Here is a 17729-nt window from a genome sequence, read left to right as displayed (position 1 = left end):
CCATGGGCTCGTACATCACTGCCTAACACAGGATGTGCTTAATGCCTGTCAATGTACCCACCTTCCATTAACACCTTCCTTTAACTGCTCAATTTACTAGCCCATGATTTATTTCTGTCAGAAAAATACTTTGAAATTTTCTAAGATGATTCAAATTATTATTATAACTGGCACCAGCCTAACCCACATTCACTTTTTCCACAGCTAACTGCAAGCATCAGATGGGATTTAGAAGTCCTGCATTTCTGGATAGAGGTACGAAAAATATAGCACTTTGCTGTGACTTTAACTGGATTCCGGGTTTCATTCCCCAAAAAGTTTGTGCTCTGGCTAAGATGAGCCACAGCACTTTCCTTTGCCAGGTTCCCATTCAGCACCTTCAATTCCTATGAAGTTGACAGCATTTTGATCTTCAACTTCACATCACCCCAGCAAAACATGTAGGAGGTTAGGGAATAGTTGCTGGTTATTTCCTTTCTTTCTCATGAAAATGATAATGCCGAGTCACTGTGGCTGTTTTGCAGTCCTGGGTGCTATCAAGAGCTTTCTGGATTCTTTCCGTTGTGTTTGTTTTGCCTTATTGGAAGAGCACAAACAGAAACTCTGTCTTGAAGGTGAACAGCTCTGCTGTGAAACCTCTGATCCCTTCCAGCAATTTCTGTAAGAAGTTAAACGTTCACATTTGCTTTTCTGAAGTCACTCACTAGCCTTTCTGTAAGGAAAAATAAATCTTCTTCACTAATGACCACTAATCATCATACTAGGTTGAAAAAAAAAAATGTCTCAAGTCCATTTTTCCTTTGATTTTGTCTTTGGGGAATTGGTTCCAGTTAATACACAGCGCACCCCTCCCTTGGCTAACCAGCATTGGCTGGAGGTGATTTATCCGACTGCCATTACCTAGGTAATTTGCCATGTATCATTACACCGTTGACCAGTGATTTGGGAGTCCCAGCAGTATCCCTGGGATGTAAAACTAGTGAGAACCTACTATATGAAAGCTGGAGTTATTATACTGCTCCTCTCTGAGCTATTTAAGCTACTTTTAGGAGACCCTGGAGCTTGCTCCTTAAAGTGCAGTATTTATTTTTCACGACAGTTGCAGACTAAAAAGCTCAGGGCCTGATCCAAAGACTCTTGTAGTCAACAGTAAACTTTCTACTGATTTCCTTTGCATCAAGGCTTCACATACCATGTGCAGAAGTTACAGCCACAATAGGACCCTGTTTTAAAGATACAAATGATAGTTCATGAGGGATGAGCCTTTACACTTACCCCTGTTGCTGCTAACAGCTGAGGAGAGGAAGAATAATGCTGCAGATTAGTTATACTGCCAATTCACAAGTTCGTAAGAAGCAAGAAGACCCTTGATTCAAGTCCTCAGTTTTATAACTTGGAAAATGTTTGGTCTCTTGTTCATTCTCTTTCACACAGAGGATTCATTGGCGGGAGGGGGGGGGGCCCCCCCCCCTCATTAAAACGTCCTTTCCCTTCTAACTGTTCAGGATTTTTGTGGATGGAGTAATTCCTACACAAAGTTTGCAACTGTCAGTTCTGACTTCCTACCGAAAAGAATCCCTCCCGAGTTAACAACAAAAAGCATGGGCCCAGAACACTCAGGAAAACTTGTATGGCTTCTGCAAATTATCCTGATCTGCAAAGTAAGGATTTCAAAACAGATACAAGTTAAATACAATATTTTAGTCTCTGGTACAGGAAATTTTAAAGCAGTATTAGGCATGTTTTATACCACAGTGACTGTGAAGGTAACTTTTCTATAGTACAGAAGCAGCTTACAGAGCCCTGAATCTGTGATTTATCCACTGGGTTTGCTTTGTATTTATAATCTCATGTTGCACATTTAAAACATCTGTTGTTTGGAAAGTTCTTTGCATAAAGGAGGGAATAAAATCCCCAAACAAGATCATAATATGGCTAAATCACTCCTCAGTTTTACTTCAATATTAAAGCTGCTTTAGGGTTTATGACCCAGAGAAAGCTTGCCTCATTACCAAAAGGGAATGAACTTACACCTTGAAATGAATATTTAGAGTACAGATTGTCATCAGATTGAGAGCTGGTGCTTCTAAGTAACTAGAATGGAGCAATGACATATACCGAAGGCTATCTTAATCATACATAACTAATAGTTTAGAAATTAAACATATTAATATACAAATGAACCTGGTTTAAAAATACTAAATAGGAATTCTCCTTCTCTGTGTCAGAAATGGTACAAACAAATCCTTTTAAGACCAAGCATGCATAGGTCTTTTTTCTAATATAGAGAACATAACCCAAAAAACTAAAAGTACTTTTACAGCTAAAGGCGAAAAAGAACAATAAAAGCTTATGAAAAGGTAACTTGCCTTCCCCACCCACCCAGAGACCAGGAAAAAAGCATTTAAAAAAAGAATAGAGTAAAATTATTAATGAACTGAATTATGCAGATTTTGATTTTTAACAGAATGAAAGCAACCTCCTAAAACATCTATAGCGCCTATTTCCAGACCACGCATCCTGCTGGCCTTCCTCTTGACTCTAAAGCTAGCTGTAGGATCTTTCAACTGGAATATCCTTGTTTCACACCTGCCTTACAACAGGGACATGTGTTTAAGTTATTACATTATGCACGTGTTCCTATGACCTGCCAGGAGTCAAGGTTTCTGATCTGTAAAGAAAACAATGGCTTCCTATTACCAGTTAAGCAGTATATTGTGCGTATGAGTGCACTACAGCACAACTGCTGGGAAATTATATGCACCACATACACTCCTTTGACCAGAGCCAATATTTTCCCCTGTGTCTAGCTTTTACACTCTACTTGTACAAACTCTTCTGAGGATTCCTCTACCTTATTCATGCCATAAACCAGACCTAAGCACACCTTGGCCACAGCAGCTGCCCACAATCCTTTCTGAAGAATTCCACATAGAGGTCGGCTCTGCTTGTTAAGATATTTAAAGTGTCTGCTGTATTTAAGACAAGCTTAAAAAAAAGTAAAATTGAATGGAGTCTAGTAGAGAGAACAATTCCATGTAAATGAAAAACATGTGCAAATGTTCAATAGGTCAACTATGTAAAAACGTGTTATATACTGTGTTTATAGGTATTTTATTCACAGACAAGGTTGGCATTAGGTTTTTATTGATATCCTGGTGAAAAACATGTTAATCTAAGGGTTGCAACCCCCTTTTTTCTCTGCATTTTAATACAGAACTCAAAATAGTATAGTAACATACAATTATTTTCCAAACATATTTACTTGCACTTAATTTACATGATATTTTAACTGTAAATCACTTCTGACTTTGTATCCAGATTTATTTGCAGGTGACCTACACATATCTGGCATTCCTATTCATATGCCATATGAACATTTCTTAACTTCAAAGCTGAGATTACAGATCCAAAATCAGAATCCAGTATTACACTGCAGGTTCATCTTCAGTTCAAAGTGACATTTTACTGCAACTGATTGGACAATCTGATCCAAATAATAGTGTCATTGTGCCAGGGAACATCCCAAATTTGGCCAAAAGAAACTAGGCTAAGTCTAAATGTGAATGCCCAAAGGTAAACGATATCACATAGCAAAGACCTTGAGGGTACAGAAATTCTATTGACAGCAAGAAAACAACTACAGGGGGAATTCGTGCCTGTAAATAGTATTTATTTTCAGTGAAACTCATAATATGATTGTGAATAAATACGATTTAGGCATGGTAGTGTACTGAGGCCCCTATTTCTTGATTCATTGTGAGGTGGTTTTAACCATACTGCACTCAATAGACATGCTGAGGAGCTTCAGACATCTCCTGAAATCCTGTGCAACCTGGTTTTAGGTCTGATTAGACTTTGGACTTTTCTAACCATGTATCTGAAAGCAATTCACATTTACATAGTTCTGGAACCGTATCAATTCAGCACATTATGTCTATATTGGCCCCTAAAAAATCATGTCAGTTCGGTACAGAGCATAGCATCACAGAAGGGTTTGGTTTGGAAGGGACCTTAATGATCATACAGTTCCAGCCGCTTGCCATGGGCAGGGACACATTGCACTAGAACAGGTTGCTCAAAGCCCTGTCCATAGGTACGTAGCAATCAGTCAGGTACTGCTAGGTACCAGTAATGTCAGTACAACACACAAGATTCACTTTACCACCTCAGTAACTGTCCTCATCCAGCTATACCACTAATGCACTTAAGGAACTAGAAGTCCTATAGGGAACACATGAGCAACTATGGCAGGAAGTTGTTAGGTGCTGGGCTCACGACTCACAAATGTGCTTTCCATTTACACCTGCTAAAGCCAGTGTCTGTAGACCAGAAACAAACCTTTGATTAAGGCTAGGAGGTGTGATTGTAGAATACAGAAAACCATTTGTAGGTTATGTCCTTTCTCAGGTATCATTTAAGAAGCAACCACGGATACCGGACTTACAGAATTTTTATTATACTTGAAATCAATACTCATGCATGATACAAAGGGTCAAATTTAATGAGATATGCTACCTATACTCCTACCTATAATAAACACATTTAATTATATTAATTATATAGGTTTATAACCTACAATATAAACCTATGTGCGATATATATTAACTAGAGAAACAATATTGCTCAATTTTGTTTTCCATTTACTAGCTTTAGACTTGAAACAACATTTTCATCTAAATACAAACGAATCAAATGAAAACAAAAGAATCCTTCACTCACTGAAAATACCGTATCTGCAGTTAAAGGTCCTCTTTTGCAACTGATGAGTAAGAAGAAAATCTGAGCACCAAGTACAGATAATTTTCAAACCACTCCTTTATTTTTTCATGGATAACATAGGACTTTCAATGAATGTTTGAAGAGAGAGGGATACAGAAAACTGGGAAAGCTTTTATTTTTTTTTTTTTATTTTTTAATTCCATTTGTAACATGTTTCTATGTTCAAATAATATAATTTTCAAAGATATAAAAAGGATATTGACCTACACCCTTTCAGAAAACAGCAGAATCCTCAATAAAAAGACACAGACTGCACAAATTAATTAGAATTAAAAGGCCAAATTTGGGGCTAAAAAGGTGCTGGAAATACTCCACTAATTGGAAGAGTGAAAAGAGAAGATGACAAACCCTCTGATTCTCACCAAATGATGTTAACGCCACCATTTCCATAAGGAGATACTTCAGGTTCTATGTCAATATTCAACTCATTTCAAATCCCTTTTTCAGTCACTGATTACTCCACTGAAAAAGATATCTACACATCTAAGCATGAACCCACATGTCCATGAGTGTGTATTCAGAATTTTAAATGGCATCACTTATGACACTGATCGGAGAACATTTATTTCAAAACATATCTAGAAGAAAAATGATGTGGATTAATATGCTGCCTTTTAAAACTGCTATTAAGGGTAATTATTTGCCATTATAAATTCTTTTTGTAAAATCTTACCACAGGAATTACCTGTTAAAAGATATGTTTCTACTGAACATATCCAGGTTTTCCATGGTAAACCCTAAAAAATCACCCCTCTGCTTCCTCCTCATACCTACTTCAAAAGAGAACTTACTTATCTAGCATGCTAATTTTTTAAACCACGGTTAACCTCTACTACAACAACTGAATAATAAATCTGTATTCCCTGCTGCTTCTTCCATCTTTCCAGGGTTTAAAACACTGATCCATCCCATAAACACAATAAAGTATATACATGAATACACAGCCCTTTTCTATGTTTTGCATATCAAATCAGTAGCTGCCAAGTAAAACCAAAAACATTCTAGATAAAAGACCCATCCTGCACAAGCTACTGAAACTACCCTCAAGAGAGTATTAGGCACGTGATTCACCTGGAGGATGGGGAAGACAAAGGACAGAGATTTCAAGAGGAGAAAAAATGACAAAAAGGAGAAGATTAATTGGATTAGGAAGGTAATCCTCATATCTCCAACACACATTTCCCACATCCATGCCTACTCTTCCATTCTATCTGGTTTTGACCTTCAAACAATCATTATCTGTATTTGATGAGACTATCTTCTAAGACACAATTACTTTCTGCTTGGCCTGATTTCTTCTGCCTTTATAACCTGAACTTCCAAACTCCTTATCAAGACCAATTAGAGTACAACACAGGTAAAATTTAATGACATGTTATACATGAACTACAAATCTGACAATTTAGGAAACAGTTGTCACGGATGGGATGGATCAATTATAAGACAACTAAATACCTACAGTTAAGCAGCCAGAGCTGCTTAATTTCATTCTACACAAACATATGAAATGCTACATAAAAACAGATAACTGTTTTAAATATTACAAAACTCCTTCTAACAGAATTCTGTTTGAACAAATACCATGCCCAAGATGAATAATCAACTGATACATGCTTAATTAAATGAGCACCCCAGTGTAATCTGCTACACAGAAATGCACTTGCAAAGAATTGTAATGAGGGTCACCATCCAATGAACATGAATCTGAAATTTGAAATGCAAGCGACATTTCAACAGAGGAGCAAAGACATTAAATGCTCCACTGAGGAGAGGATGATATATATGGAAGAGAAATACAAAAAAACTGAAGTTGGTGGAAGTTTTTAGACAGAATGAAAACAATGTAAAATTGCGATAGACAATGAGAACAGTCACATAGTTCAATCACATGGAGCAGGATTTGATACAGGCCATATTATTCAAAGCAATGTTCTGAAGACTGAAACTTCACAATCTTACTTCCTTGGGTTTGATCTGAACTAGATATTCAAAAGCAATTAAAAGCAATTCTGCTCTTTCTGAACAAAACACCTAAACCTCATTTTACTCTTGAAAACACACTAGTTCTTGAAACAAGCATTTAAACCATACACCTTTTATTTCTTACAATTTCCATTCAACTCATTTATGTGGAGAATGGGTGAACTGAAGAATTTTTGGTAGCCTTATCAGAAGATATAAAAAAATACAGGGAATAGGAAATCTTATAATGAAAAGCATGATACAGAGCTCAAAACCCTAAAACCAAACTGTGGTCCCTAACCATCTGGCTTTCTTTTGCAGGATTTTATGTCCATAATAATAAATAAGTCAGGTTTAGGAGTGCCAGTTTATTAAGTATTTAAAAATGGCTAAGCTACTGCAGCTGCCTGGATCTCACAGCATGTCCAAATAGACCAAATGTTCCCTGTTGGTAACAGTATATTCAAATACAAGTATTACTATTATGGATTGATACTAATAAACACGAGGTTTAATTTTAAATGGGGCTTAAAAATCCATTTCCTTCCTTTACCATTTGCTATTTATTTTTTAGCTACTGAATATTCCTGGACAGTTAGCAAAAACCTTAAACATTTCATCACTTTGCAGCACTGTTGAAGGCTTTGGATGTAACAGTACAATATTTCTGAATTAAAGTTACTTTTCTGGAATCAAGTAAGAAAATACATACCATGACTGTATATTTTTCTTTTCAAACTTTCATTTTAGTTCATGCCTTACAGTTTCAGCTCACCAATTCCTATCATCTGCACCAAGGCTGACAGTGAAAGAACAGGCTTTTAACGTCACCACTCCTACTTCCTACTCTCTCAATTAGACTTTTGGTATTCGGAGCCTATGAAGATGACTGAAAAGAAAGTATTTTTCATCTGGATTTAATTTATAAAATGTGTAAACTCCATTTCCGATATGAGGCAATGTTCACAACCAGCTAATTAGGATGTTTGACCCTTTGGGTAGTCATTTGGATTAGGGCACTAGGAATTTTATTGCTTTAAAGGAAATCTCTAGGTAGCAGAAGGACAATTGAATTGTTAATAAAACTTGCTTTAGAGAACCACTGCACATCAGGTGCAGCATGGAGAAGGAAAAGAAGTTAACCATAGAGCTGTAGAGCTATGAGTGCTCTTGGTTAAGAGTCAGCAGCTGTAGACAGCTCTCGCAGTCTATTTATCAGGTTGGTTAGGTCTTGTCATTTAGAGTTCATGACTGTGATTGTATTGTAAAAACTAACTTTTAACGTTTCCAGTTGCTTGGACGTGAAGCAAGGCAGACATGGAAAAAAAAGCTCATGGAAAAGAATAGCTGCATACAACCACCTTAATGACTGATAGAGGATGAGGTCTATCGTATACATACTACAGATATAAAAAGACATAAGAACTACAAGCATCTCTACCTTTGCAAAACATGCAAGTCCCATAAAATATTCCAATGTTGTTGACTAGCCCTTCTCAATATTAGAAGCAACATCGGACAAAGGTGAGGCTAATTTTGGAGACCCAAACAACCTACGGAAAAGATGATCTCTGCCTTCTGCCCACAAGAAGACTGAACGCAACCCAGTATAACGACTTTGAGCTGTATGCTGCAATATGCATTCTAGTATTTGGCATGAAAATGTAATTTTTATGCCAAAGATTTTTGCTGTGACATAAGGATGACAATTAAAATACTTCAAGCCAAAAAGAAAGAAGTTTGCTTTTAAAAAACCATTTTAATCATCTGGAATTTTTGAAATTTTCCAATCCAAAACACAGCCTGCCTCAAAACTAAGTTGACTAAAAGGAATTTTTCTTTTCCTCCAGGAATCGTAGAATAGTTTAGGTCAGAAAAGACCTTTAAGATCATCAAGTCCAACCATCAAGCTAGGTCCACCACTATACCAGGTCCGCAAGTGCCACATCTACACATCTTTTAAATACTTCATGGAATGGTTACCGTTCCACTTTCTGGAAAAGCCTGTTCCAATGACTGACAACCCTTTCGGTGAAGAAATTTTTCCTAATATTCAACCCAGATCTCTATTGTTCAGAGTCCATTTCCTCAAGTCCTATTGCTTTTTATAGGGGAGTAGAGACCAACACCCATCTCACTACAACCTCCTTTCAGGTAGCTGTAGAGAGCGATTAGGTCTCCCCTAAACCTCCACTTCTCCAGATCAAACCATCTCCGTTCCTCTCATGATTGTTCTGAAGACTCTTCACCAGCTCTGTTGCCCTTCTCTGGCTCTGCTCCAGCATCTCAATGTCTCTCTTGTACTGAGGGGCCCAGAACTGAACACAGGATTCGAGGTACGGTCTCACCAGTGTTGCAGGGGACGATCACTCTCCTGGTCTTACTGCCCACACTATTGCTGATACAGGCTAGGATGCTGTTGGCCCTCTCGGACCTCTGGGCACACTGGTGGCTCATACTCAGCCAACCACTGACCAACACCCCAGGCCCATTTCCAACAGGTAGCTTTCCAGCCACTCTTCCCCACACATGTAGCGTTGCATGGGGTTGTTGTGGCGCCAGTGCAGGACCCATCACTGAACCATCTCCCCTCAGATTACGAGGGCTTCATTCTGCTCCCCATCCCTGTCTTCCAGCTCAGAGAGCTGGGTACCCAGAATAAAATTGGTCTTACTACTAAAGACTGAGGCAAAGACAGCAATAAGTAGCTCAGCCTTTGTCACTACTTCTGTCCAAAGATTCTTCTCCCCCTTTGAGATAAGTGTACTCCATCCATTGCCAGCAGGCCTGCTGGTGTGTGATCTGACCCATGAGACACTGCCAAAACTGCTTTTCAGATTTTGTGCTGGATTTGTTGCAATTTACTACTAGAAATTCAAAAGTTAGGGGCATAAACACATAGGAAGCTATTTGCAATTAACAATGGGTACAAATGATCACTGAAACTATTCATGGATTTCACAGCATCCAAGAAAGAGATTGATCTGAACTAGTTTACCACTTTTCTATTCTATGGAATGCTAGCTATCAAAAGCAATAAATTTTGAAAATAGCCATTTTGCAAGTTTCGGTTTCCTCTATAACAAATTTCAGTAAGCCAAAGTTTTCTATAGAGTCCATATATCATTTTACAAAGCCTGAGAAACAGGGATTTGTTATCCCAAACTAGGGGATTTGTTATCCCAAACTAGTAAATCTAGGGTAGTCAGAATCAGACTGTGTAAGAAAGAATCACCTAAGTAATAAGCAGTTTCCTGAGTTAAGACTATTTTTCAAGTTCTGTGTAGTTTACTTGATGCTATTTCAAAAAAGAAAGTTAATGGGGCTCCCTGAAGCACTTGCAGCTACTCAGCTCCCCATCAGAAATGCTCACCTTTTCCAGAGCAGCCTACAGCCTGCTTCCTTAACCTATTCCAGACAAAACAAGTGAGGTTAACCTAAGAATTTAAATGGGAGGGTTTTGCTAAGCAAGGTCATTTTGTCTGAAGCAGTTTAGACAGAATTCAGCAATTAGCTCCACTCAGGAGTCTAAATTGTTGCTAATCTCTGACAGGGTGGGGGGAAAGAGAGGGAAGAGGGAGACAATCTGTGGAAAGGTTACGGATTATTTCTTTTACTGACAAGCAGAACACAAAACACCGGATGTCTGTGACCTAAAGCATTAGACAATTGCACTTGAGTTTTATAATGCATATTGCAGGGAATAGAAATCTTTGGGAATTAAAGCCTGTCTGGATTGGTTAAATCATCAGATGCAAAGTGTTAGAATTGCTGGCCTTGTTTCCCTGTTTAATCTCTTGCTGAGGGAGCCCCCAAGGCACTCTTTAATTGTGTTTATACAGCAAAGCAATGATATATCACATGTGGCAGTACAAAAATATTTTCATGCTGATTATATAGGTTTGTGTAGCTCTGATTAAGGTACTTCTGTTTTAACTTTACAGCTGGATTTTCACATTTACATGTGAACTTCTAACTGAACACTTGTAGGATTTGCACTCACCTAATTAAAGAATATTAGCAAAAAATTACATCTGGTTTGGTTTCATTCTAATTGCATTTCTTTTACATGATTATATTTAAATAGAATTCCATTCAGATGTTTACTGTGCATTTATTGCACGTACCTTCACAAACAAAAGCAAGCCTGTTTCCTTGGTGATCACCCATGCAAGTGGCAGAGTACCTAAGATTAACTGTAAACCCAAGACCTAATTCTACATCTCTCTTAAGAAAAGCAGCTTGCAATCGTTTTGTATTTTACTCACCTGTTGCTGCAACGCTGCACACTGTCCAAGCACACGTAGTATCAGATACAGTATTTAACCATAGCAGATTCAATTCTCAAGAGTAGATAAAGTCACATGTAAACTACCATACGAAAAAAAACCAACAAACTTTTCTGTTGTAAAGCTTGACAGATGTCAACCGAACTGCAGCTCCCACAACGTAACTAGTCTGAAGAAAATTTGTCAGGTTTAACTGCCATAAACAGCCTCCATAGACAGCAATACAAGCAAGGAAAAGACAGCTCAAACCTCAAAAGCGAAGACAGTCCCTCATTCCTAAAAAAAATCTCAGGTCTTGTTTGAAATTGCAGCTAACAAGTCCTGTAAAATCTTGTTTATATGTATTTTACACACAAATATACCCACTCTTATATAGGAACTGCATGTATAAACGTTTACAGATACCCTAATGCTATGTACTACAGAAGTAAACTGCAACTTCAGTAGTGTTAAGGATTTGCTTAATCTATTCTGAATGTGGGTTATAATGATCATCACACTAAATTTTTATATTGTTTAGCATGTGTAACAGCTTTGCTAAATAGAATTATTTTCTTAAGATACAGCTGGGTAGCAGACAAATATATAGCAAGTGATTCAGGCATAGAATCACCCAGTGCTTTGGGTTGGAAGGGACCTCATCTAGTTCCAACCCCCTGTCATGTGCAGGGACACCCTCCACTAGACATGTTCCTGTATGTCAGGTGTCCAATAAGCTAAAGATCATTTTTTTTTTCAATTTTAAAATATATTAAGTAAAATTAATGATCCACAAACAAGCCAACATGAAACATTCCTGTTCAAATGATCCCACACAGCCTGTGCAGAGACCTCCAAAACCTGACATCAGTTTTATTCACCGCACATGCTAGACACAAAAGTAGAAAGTCACCAACAGCTAATCCAAATTGCTTTGCACTGGTTTCTCCCACAGCCAATATACATCTGAAATCAGACGTGTCTGCCTGCATGTATACCCGGTGCCTAACAGGATGTATCAGTCTTTGCACGCTATTTTCAAAAGCCGCTTAATAAAGGCAAATAAGACAGCGACTCTTTTTAAAAAAGAAACAGCACTCAGTGCTCAAATTCCATTACATTTTAAAGGAATTCAAGAGCTCAGCTCCCTTAAGGTCTTTAACGTATGTGAGCTACATACCATTTATCAAAACAGGAACTATTTGATCCCCAGTTGTGTAAAAAAAAGATGGGCACCAAGAGGCAGCTTCAGCATCTTAAAGTCAGTGATTTACATGTATCAATTTAACCTTATATATGGTGCCTCCACAGTCATTACCTAATAACTACTTTATTGCTTCCTGAGAGGGGCCTCCTTCACTGCACCGCAGCCATTAAATAATACACTCAGGTTCCAACACCTCTTCTACATCACAGGTCTATCACTGGATCACTCACCAAGCAGTGATAAGAGTTCAGAAAAAAGCTGATAACTAGACCAGGTATGATTTACCTTTTCAAAAGAACTCAGGAAAATTTTCACAAACTGGATGCACCCAAACCACCTTTTTTTGAAACTGACTTCATAAAAAATAGTCTTAACACCATACACTGCCTTTGAGGAAAGGAGGTATTTGAAAAGTAGATGCTTAGGTGTTTTTCAAGGTACCTTCCTAAAGTCACGGATGGCTCTTCAATGCCATCTAGGCAATTTTTCATTCTTCAACTTGGCAATTCTTCTTACACCCTGTAGTAAAGGCAACTGTCCTTATCACTCAAACAGTGACAGCATGTAATATTTAACACAAAAGGGAAGAATACAAACGTACAATGCAACCACTCCCTCAGTATAGATCAGCAAGAACAAAACTAACAGCAGAACATAGAGGTTGACCTCATGTTGTTTTGTAACATAAGCACTTTCCACCCAAAGGGCAAAAGTCAAGGAGGGTTTGATTGTGGAGTCAAAATAGTCTTACCACTCTGTTATTTTAGCCTCCCTTTCTTCCTCCTGATTATTCCACTCAACATAACCTACAGCCTTTAGTGATAAACCTGCTGGCGCACAATTTATAGAGAAACAACACTTGATTCTCTCTCAGCTACTTATCTTTTTAAGCAGTCAAAAGAAAAAACCCTACTATATATAGTGACTCCTTGGTGTCTAGCCTTCCCCACCACCCTTGTGTTTTTGTATGTACATTGGACACAAAAGTTTTAAGCAGCAGACAGACAGCAGTCCACTTTCGCAAGAGGACATAACTTTCTTTTTCACAGGGCTGAAGGCAGCTGGTAATGCATGGCTGATCACAAAAAGTAACCATGAAGGGATGGTAAGATCATGTATCATTGCCTGCATTGAAGAACCTAAGGCCCTTCAGTTTATGCCGCTACTTAAGAATTGGTATGTAGTTGCATGTGGTTCAAACAAAACACAGCTTATTCCTTTGCGAGAATAAATTAGGTCAATAACATTTTTATAACTAAGCAAGAGCAGCAAAGGGGAAGCAAAAAATTACTAGGCAACAAAATGACTTTTCTATTGTTATCAATCTGAGATTCATAACATAACTGACTGATTCATGGAGAAAATCAAAACAGTAAGAGGATGTTAAAGGGAAAAAAATATGGATTTACACATCTTCAAAATATCTAAGAATGAAAAATATCAATAAAAAAGCATAAAAGAATAATATCAGCCAATTCCAACTGTGGGTTCTGCATGCTTACACGTGGATTACATATGAACCCAGAGGAACCTAACCTGATTTTTGTGTAACATGTTGAGCTTGCAGAACTGAAAGTTATTAGATTTGTGGTTTGCTTTCCATTCTAAAAAGTGGATCATGTTTTATTCAGAAACTTTCATTAGAATACCCTTAGAAGCTACAAATGATATTGCTATTTTATTCTACAGTAAAAAAAAAAAAGTCTTGAAGGAAATACTTTTTTCTTAATTTAAACAAGCTTTTAACCCAACTTGTTCACAAAAGATGGCCTACATATTGGGACTACTGAAGATGACCATTAAAAAATAAATAAATCAAATTAAGTGTACTTGAGAAAGATGTTGGCCCTCTGAGACCATGCCAAGTGCAAGGGCCTACACCTGGGTCAGAGCAACCCCAGGCACAGCTACAGGTTGGGCAGAGAAGAGACTGAGAGCAGCCCTGCAGAGAAGGACTTGGGCGTGCTGGTCAATGAGAAAATGAACATGAGCCGGCTTCAGTGTGCGCTTGCAGCCCAGAAAGCCAACCGTATCCTGGGCTGCATCAAAAGGAGCATGACCAGCAGGTCGAAGGAGGTGATCCTGCCCCTTTATTCTGCTCTCGTGAGACCTCACTTGGGAGTATTGTGTGCAGTTCTGGTGTCCTCAACATAAAAAACGCATGGAACTGTTGGAACAAGTCCAGAGGAGGGCCACAAGGATGATCAAGGGGTTGGAGCACCTCCCATATGAAGACAGGCTGAGAAAGTTGGGGCTGTTCAGTCTGGAGAAGGGAAGGCTGCGTGGAGACCTTGTAACAGCCTTCCAGTATCTGAAAGGTGGCTATAGGGGTGCTGGAGAGGGACTCTTCATTAGGGACTGTAGTGATAGTATAAGGGGTAACAGGTTAAAACTTAAACAGGGGAAGTTTAGATTGGACATAAGGAGGAAGTTCTTTACTGTAAGGGTGGTGAGGCACTGGAATGGGTTGCCCAAGGGAGCTGTGAATGCTCCATCCGTGGCGGTGTTCAAGGCCAGGCTGGACAGAGCCTTGGGTGACATGTTTTGGTGTGAGGTGTCCCTGCCCGTGGCAGGGGGTTGGAACTTGATGATCTTAAGGTCCTTTCCAACCCTAACTATTCAATGATTCTATGATTCTGAGAGAACAGAACTGCAAAGGTTTCTGCAATACAGATCTCCTACCTGCTTTTCATAGCTTTCTAACACAGATTAAAGGACAATATGAAATAAGGATAATGCTGTCCTGAAAACAACTGTACAAGAAAATGCACCTATAGGCAGTGGCAATAACTTGACTTGGCTCTTACATCAATGAGCATTCTTGTGTGTTGGCCATACACAGGTTGCGTAAGAGTGTTGGAACTATGAAGAAATAGCCAAGGGACTCATTTATATCTGTTTTTGCAGATGAGACAATTTAATATGAGGATCCATGGGGTGAGTGGCTGTAAATCTTTGACTGAAAATTACACATGGAGACAGAAAGCAACGGAATTACTGCAACAGTTCGAGCCTAACAATGAACATCTCAGAGCCCCTACAGCATCAAGTACAGGGTGCCAAAGACATAAATCACTAGCCTGAATGAAAATGAAAATGTTTTATTTGTGTAAAAACACGAGAAAGGGTGATTTAATTAGAGAACAAAACCCTCACTATATCCACTTGATTTATAAGGGTTTTTTATCTATGAGATGACAGTACTGTGCATTACACTTCTCTGCAATAGAGTTCTCATTCACTACCACAGTGAGCACAATAATACATCAAAGGTTTTAGGAAAGGTACATTTCATGATATCCCTTAGTCCATAAAGTAAAACAACACTTATTGTCATTTCATTAATCCAAACCATCCAGAAGTATCTCAAAAGGCAGGCAGGCTCACTACTGTATTAACACAGCTTTACCAGAAAGACACTGCCATAAGTCTCCTTGTGCTAAACCAAAATCATTTTCTGGTATCATGTAAAAATATTTTACAGAGTTTACAGCACTAATTAATAAACTATGAATTAACACATTCATACAAGATGACCATGCCTTTACAGAACAAAAAACTAAGTACCTCTGTCCAACTCAGGTTCAGAGGTCTTTAAAACACTTCATGCCTGTGGTCTATGTTCTCCTGTGGTGGGAGAACGTGCAAGTGCTCTCAAGCACAGGATGTCTTCAAGACCCAGAACTTAATATTCCTATTTCTCTAAGTCATGCTATCCACATACCTTGCCTGCTCAGCAGCAATAAGGTCAAACTTCTTCCAGCTCTCCTTCCTTAGCCAGCACCTGACCATCTTAGCCAGCACCATCTCATGAACACATTTTAAGGGCAGGTGAGATTAGATAAACCCGTAAACCAGGCAGCTTGCCTAGTTTGCCATGCTGCAGGTTAGTGAGTCTAGGTGCAGACAGAGCTTCTGCATTATCACTCTCCAGTGGAGAAAACAGAATTCTCAGGTCCCTAATGTGTGAGGCTTAAAGACAAGGGTCAAACATCTATCTTAGGCATTATGCCGCTATAACAAAGAGCCTCAGTTCCACCTATGTTCCTGCATCAGAACCTGTGGCATAAACCTTCAGAAACATCTGAACATAACACACAAGTTGGAGGAGATGTGTTAGGTGGAATTTAGGTTAGCTATATTTGGTGCTGTCATCCAAAAGAGACTTCAGTAATTAAGCCTCTATTGAAGGGATGGAGTCAAGTTTCTCCACAGTGTAATTAAGAAAAGTTTACATAATAAATAGAAGCTTGTAATAACAGCTAGTCCTATTACCTACTATGATTTAGACAGCATATGTAACTGAGCAAGGCACATGTGTGCAGCTACCTTCTCCAATGCCAGCCTGGAGGACACATCACTTGGAGAAGAAGACAGGAATCCATTCCTCATCAAAAACATGCTATGCTCCTCTCAGAATACCAGGCTGCTGGCAATTTTCATCTCCGAACCTCCCCCTCCAGATCAAGACAAGCATTTTACAGCTTCTAAAGCAGTATCTTGACAGAAGTATTAAAAGAACACAGCTTTTACTTCTCCCCCCACCATGGAGTCATTCAGCTGTAGAACAGTATGGCTTAGAGCATACTGAAAACACTGCTTTGCATGCATATTGTCTCCTTGTATTCCATTGTCTTCTCTATTTCCACTTCCTCCCGTTTCATCCATTGACCGACCACTCGGGCACAGGCTGCCGTGCTGCTCACCGTTTATACAGCACCTACTATAGCAGGGTCACACAGCCTGTGAAATGAATAGTGTGCATTACCACACTATAAACAACCACCACCAACCGGCCTGTCAGAGCAAGTTAACTAAGTATACTTTGGTGCTGCATGACTCCCTATTGCTTCTTAAGCAGTTTCTCTTACTCATTTATGACATCCAGGTTTCTGCAATGAACTGGACGGCTTAGTGCAAACTACTGAAATTCTGCTTGACATAGGCAAAACACTATGTGGGCAGATCCTTCAACAGAACAACTTATACCACCATCTGCCCTTTCATCTGCATCAACCTCTTATGGATCAGCTCTCCTCATAACCACTCTGGTTGTGAGGGTATCACTCAATCCACACCCATACCTGAACTCTCAGTCCTGTGGCAAGAAGTATCTATTAGGGTTGGATGCAGGTACTCTTAGTGGACTTCTCTATTGTATCCTGACACTGTACATACCTGTAGGTGGGCCCAGCTGGATGGCAGCGTAAATCTGGGAAAGGGCAGGTTACAACCTCTTCTCCACTGCTCTATCCTTATGTTTCAACCACAAGACATTAATGGATGGAGTATACAGGACCTCACTGGCATTTCAAAGATTCTTCCCAGCAGTAGCTGGTTGCTACAGCTTGGTCTAGACACGAAGAATTTAAGGAGTTTCCTTGTAACCCCCATGGGAAATGGCCAACTGTGAAAACTGCTGGAATTTCCTGATAACCACAGCATCCTGCCCTCTATTGTAGAATAAACAACACTGGCAGCACTAGAGCTCCAGAAGCGCATTTACCAGA

General features: G+C 39.0%; 1 protein-coding gene across 5 annotated transcripts in view; it reads right to left on the bottom strand.

Annotated features, from left to right (window-relative positions):
• Positions 1–17729, bottom strand: part of BBS9 (Bardet-Biedl syndrome 9) — a 260226-nt gene that overhangs the window by 45787 nt on the left and 196710 nt on the right. The window contains exon 22 of one of the 5 annotated variants that reach the window (XM_061359383.1): positions 4976–5360. The exons of the other annotated variants lie outside the window; for them this stretch is intronic. Within the exon in view, the coding sequence (XP_061215367.1) occupies positions 5350–5360 (11 nt within the window). The 3' untranslated portion in view covers positions 4976–5349. Of the gene's footprint in view, positions 1–4975; positions 5361–17729 lie in introns of those variants that run through there. 5 annotated transcript variants of the gene reach the window in all.

Source organism: Neopsephotus bourkii, unplaced genomic scaffold (assembly GCF_033783945.1).
Source record: "Neopsephotus bourkii isolate Nb327-2 ecotype Australia unplaced genomic scaffold, CSIRO-AGI_Nbou_v1 NB_973, whole genome shotgun sequence".
Taxonomy (NCBI): domain Eukaryota; kingdom Metazoa; phylum Chordata; class Aves; order Psittaciformes; family Psittacidae; genus Neopsephotus; species Neopsephotus bourkii.
Note: the sequence above shows the minus strand (reverse complement) of the source record. Positions and strands in the feature narration are given on the sequence as shown.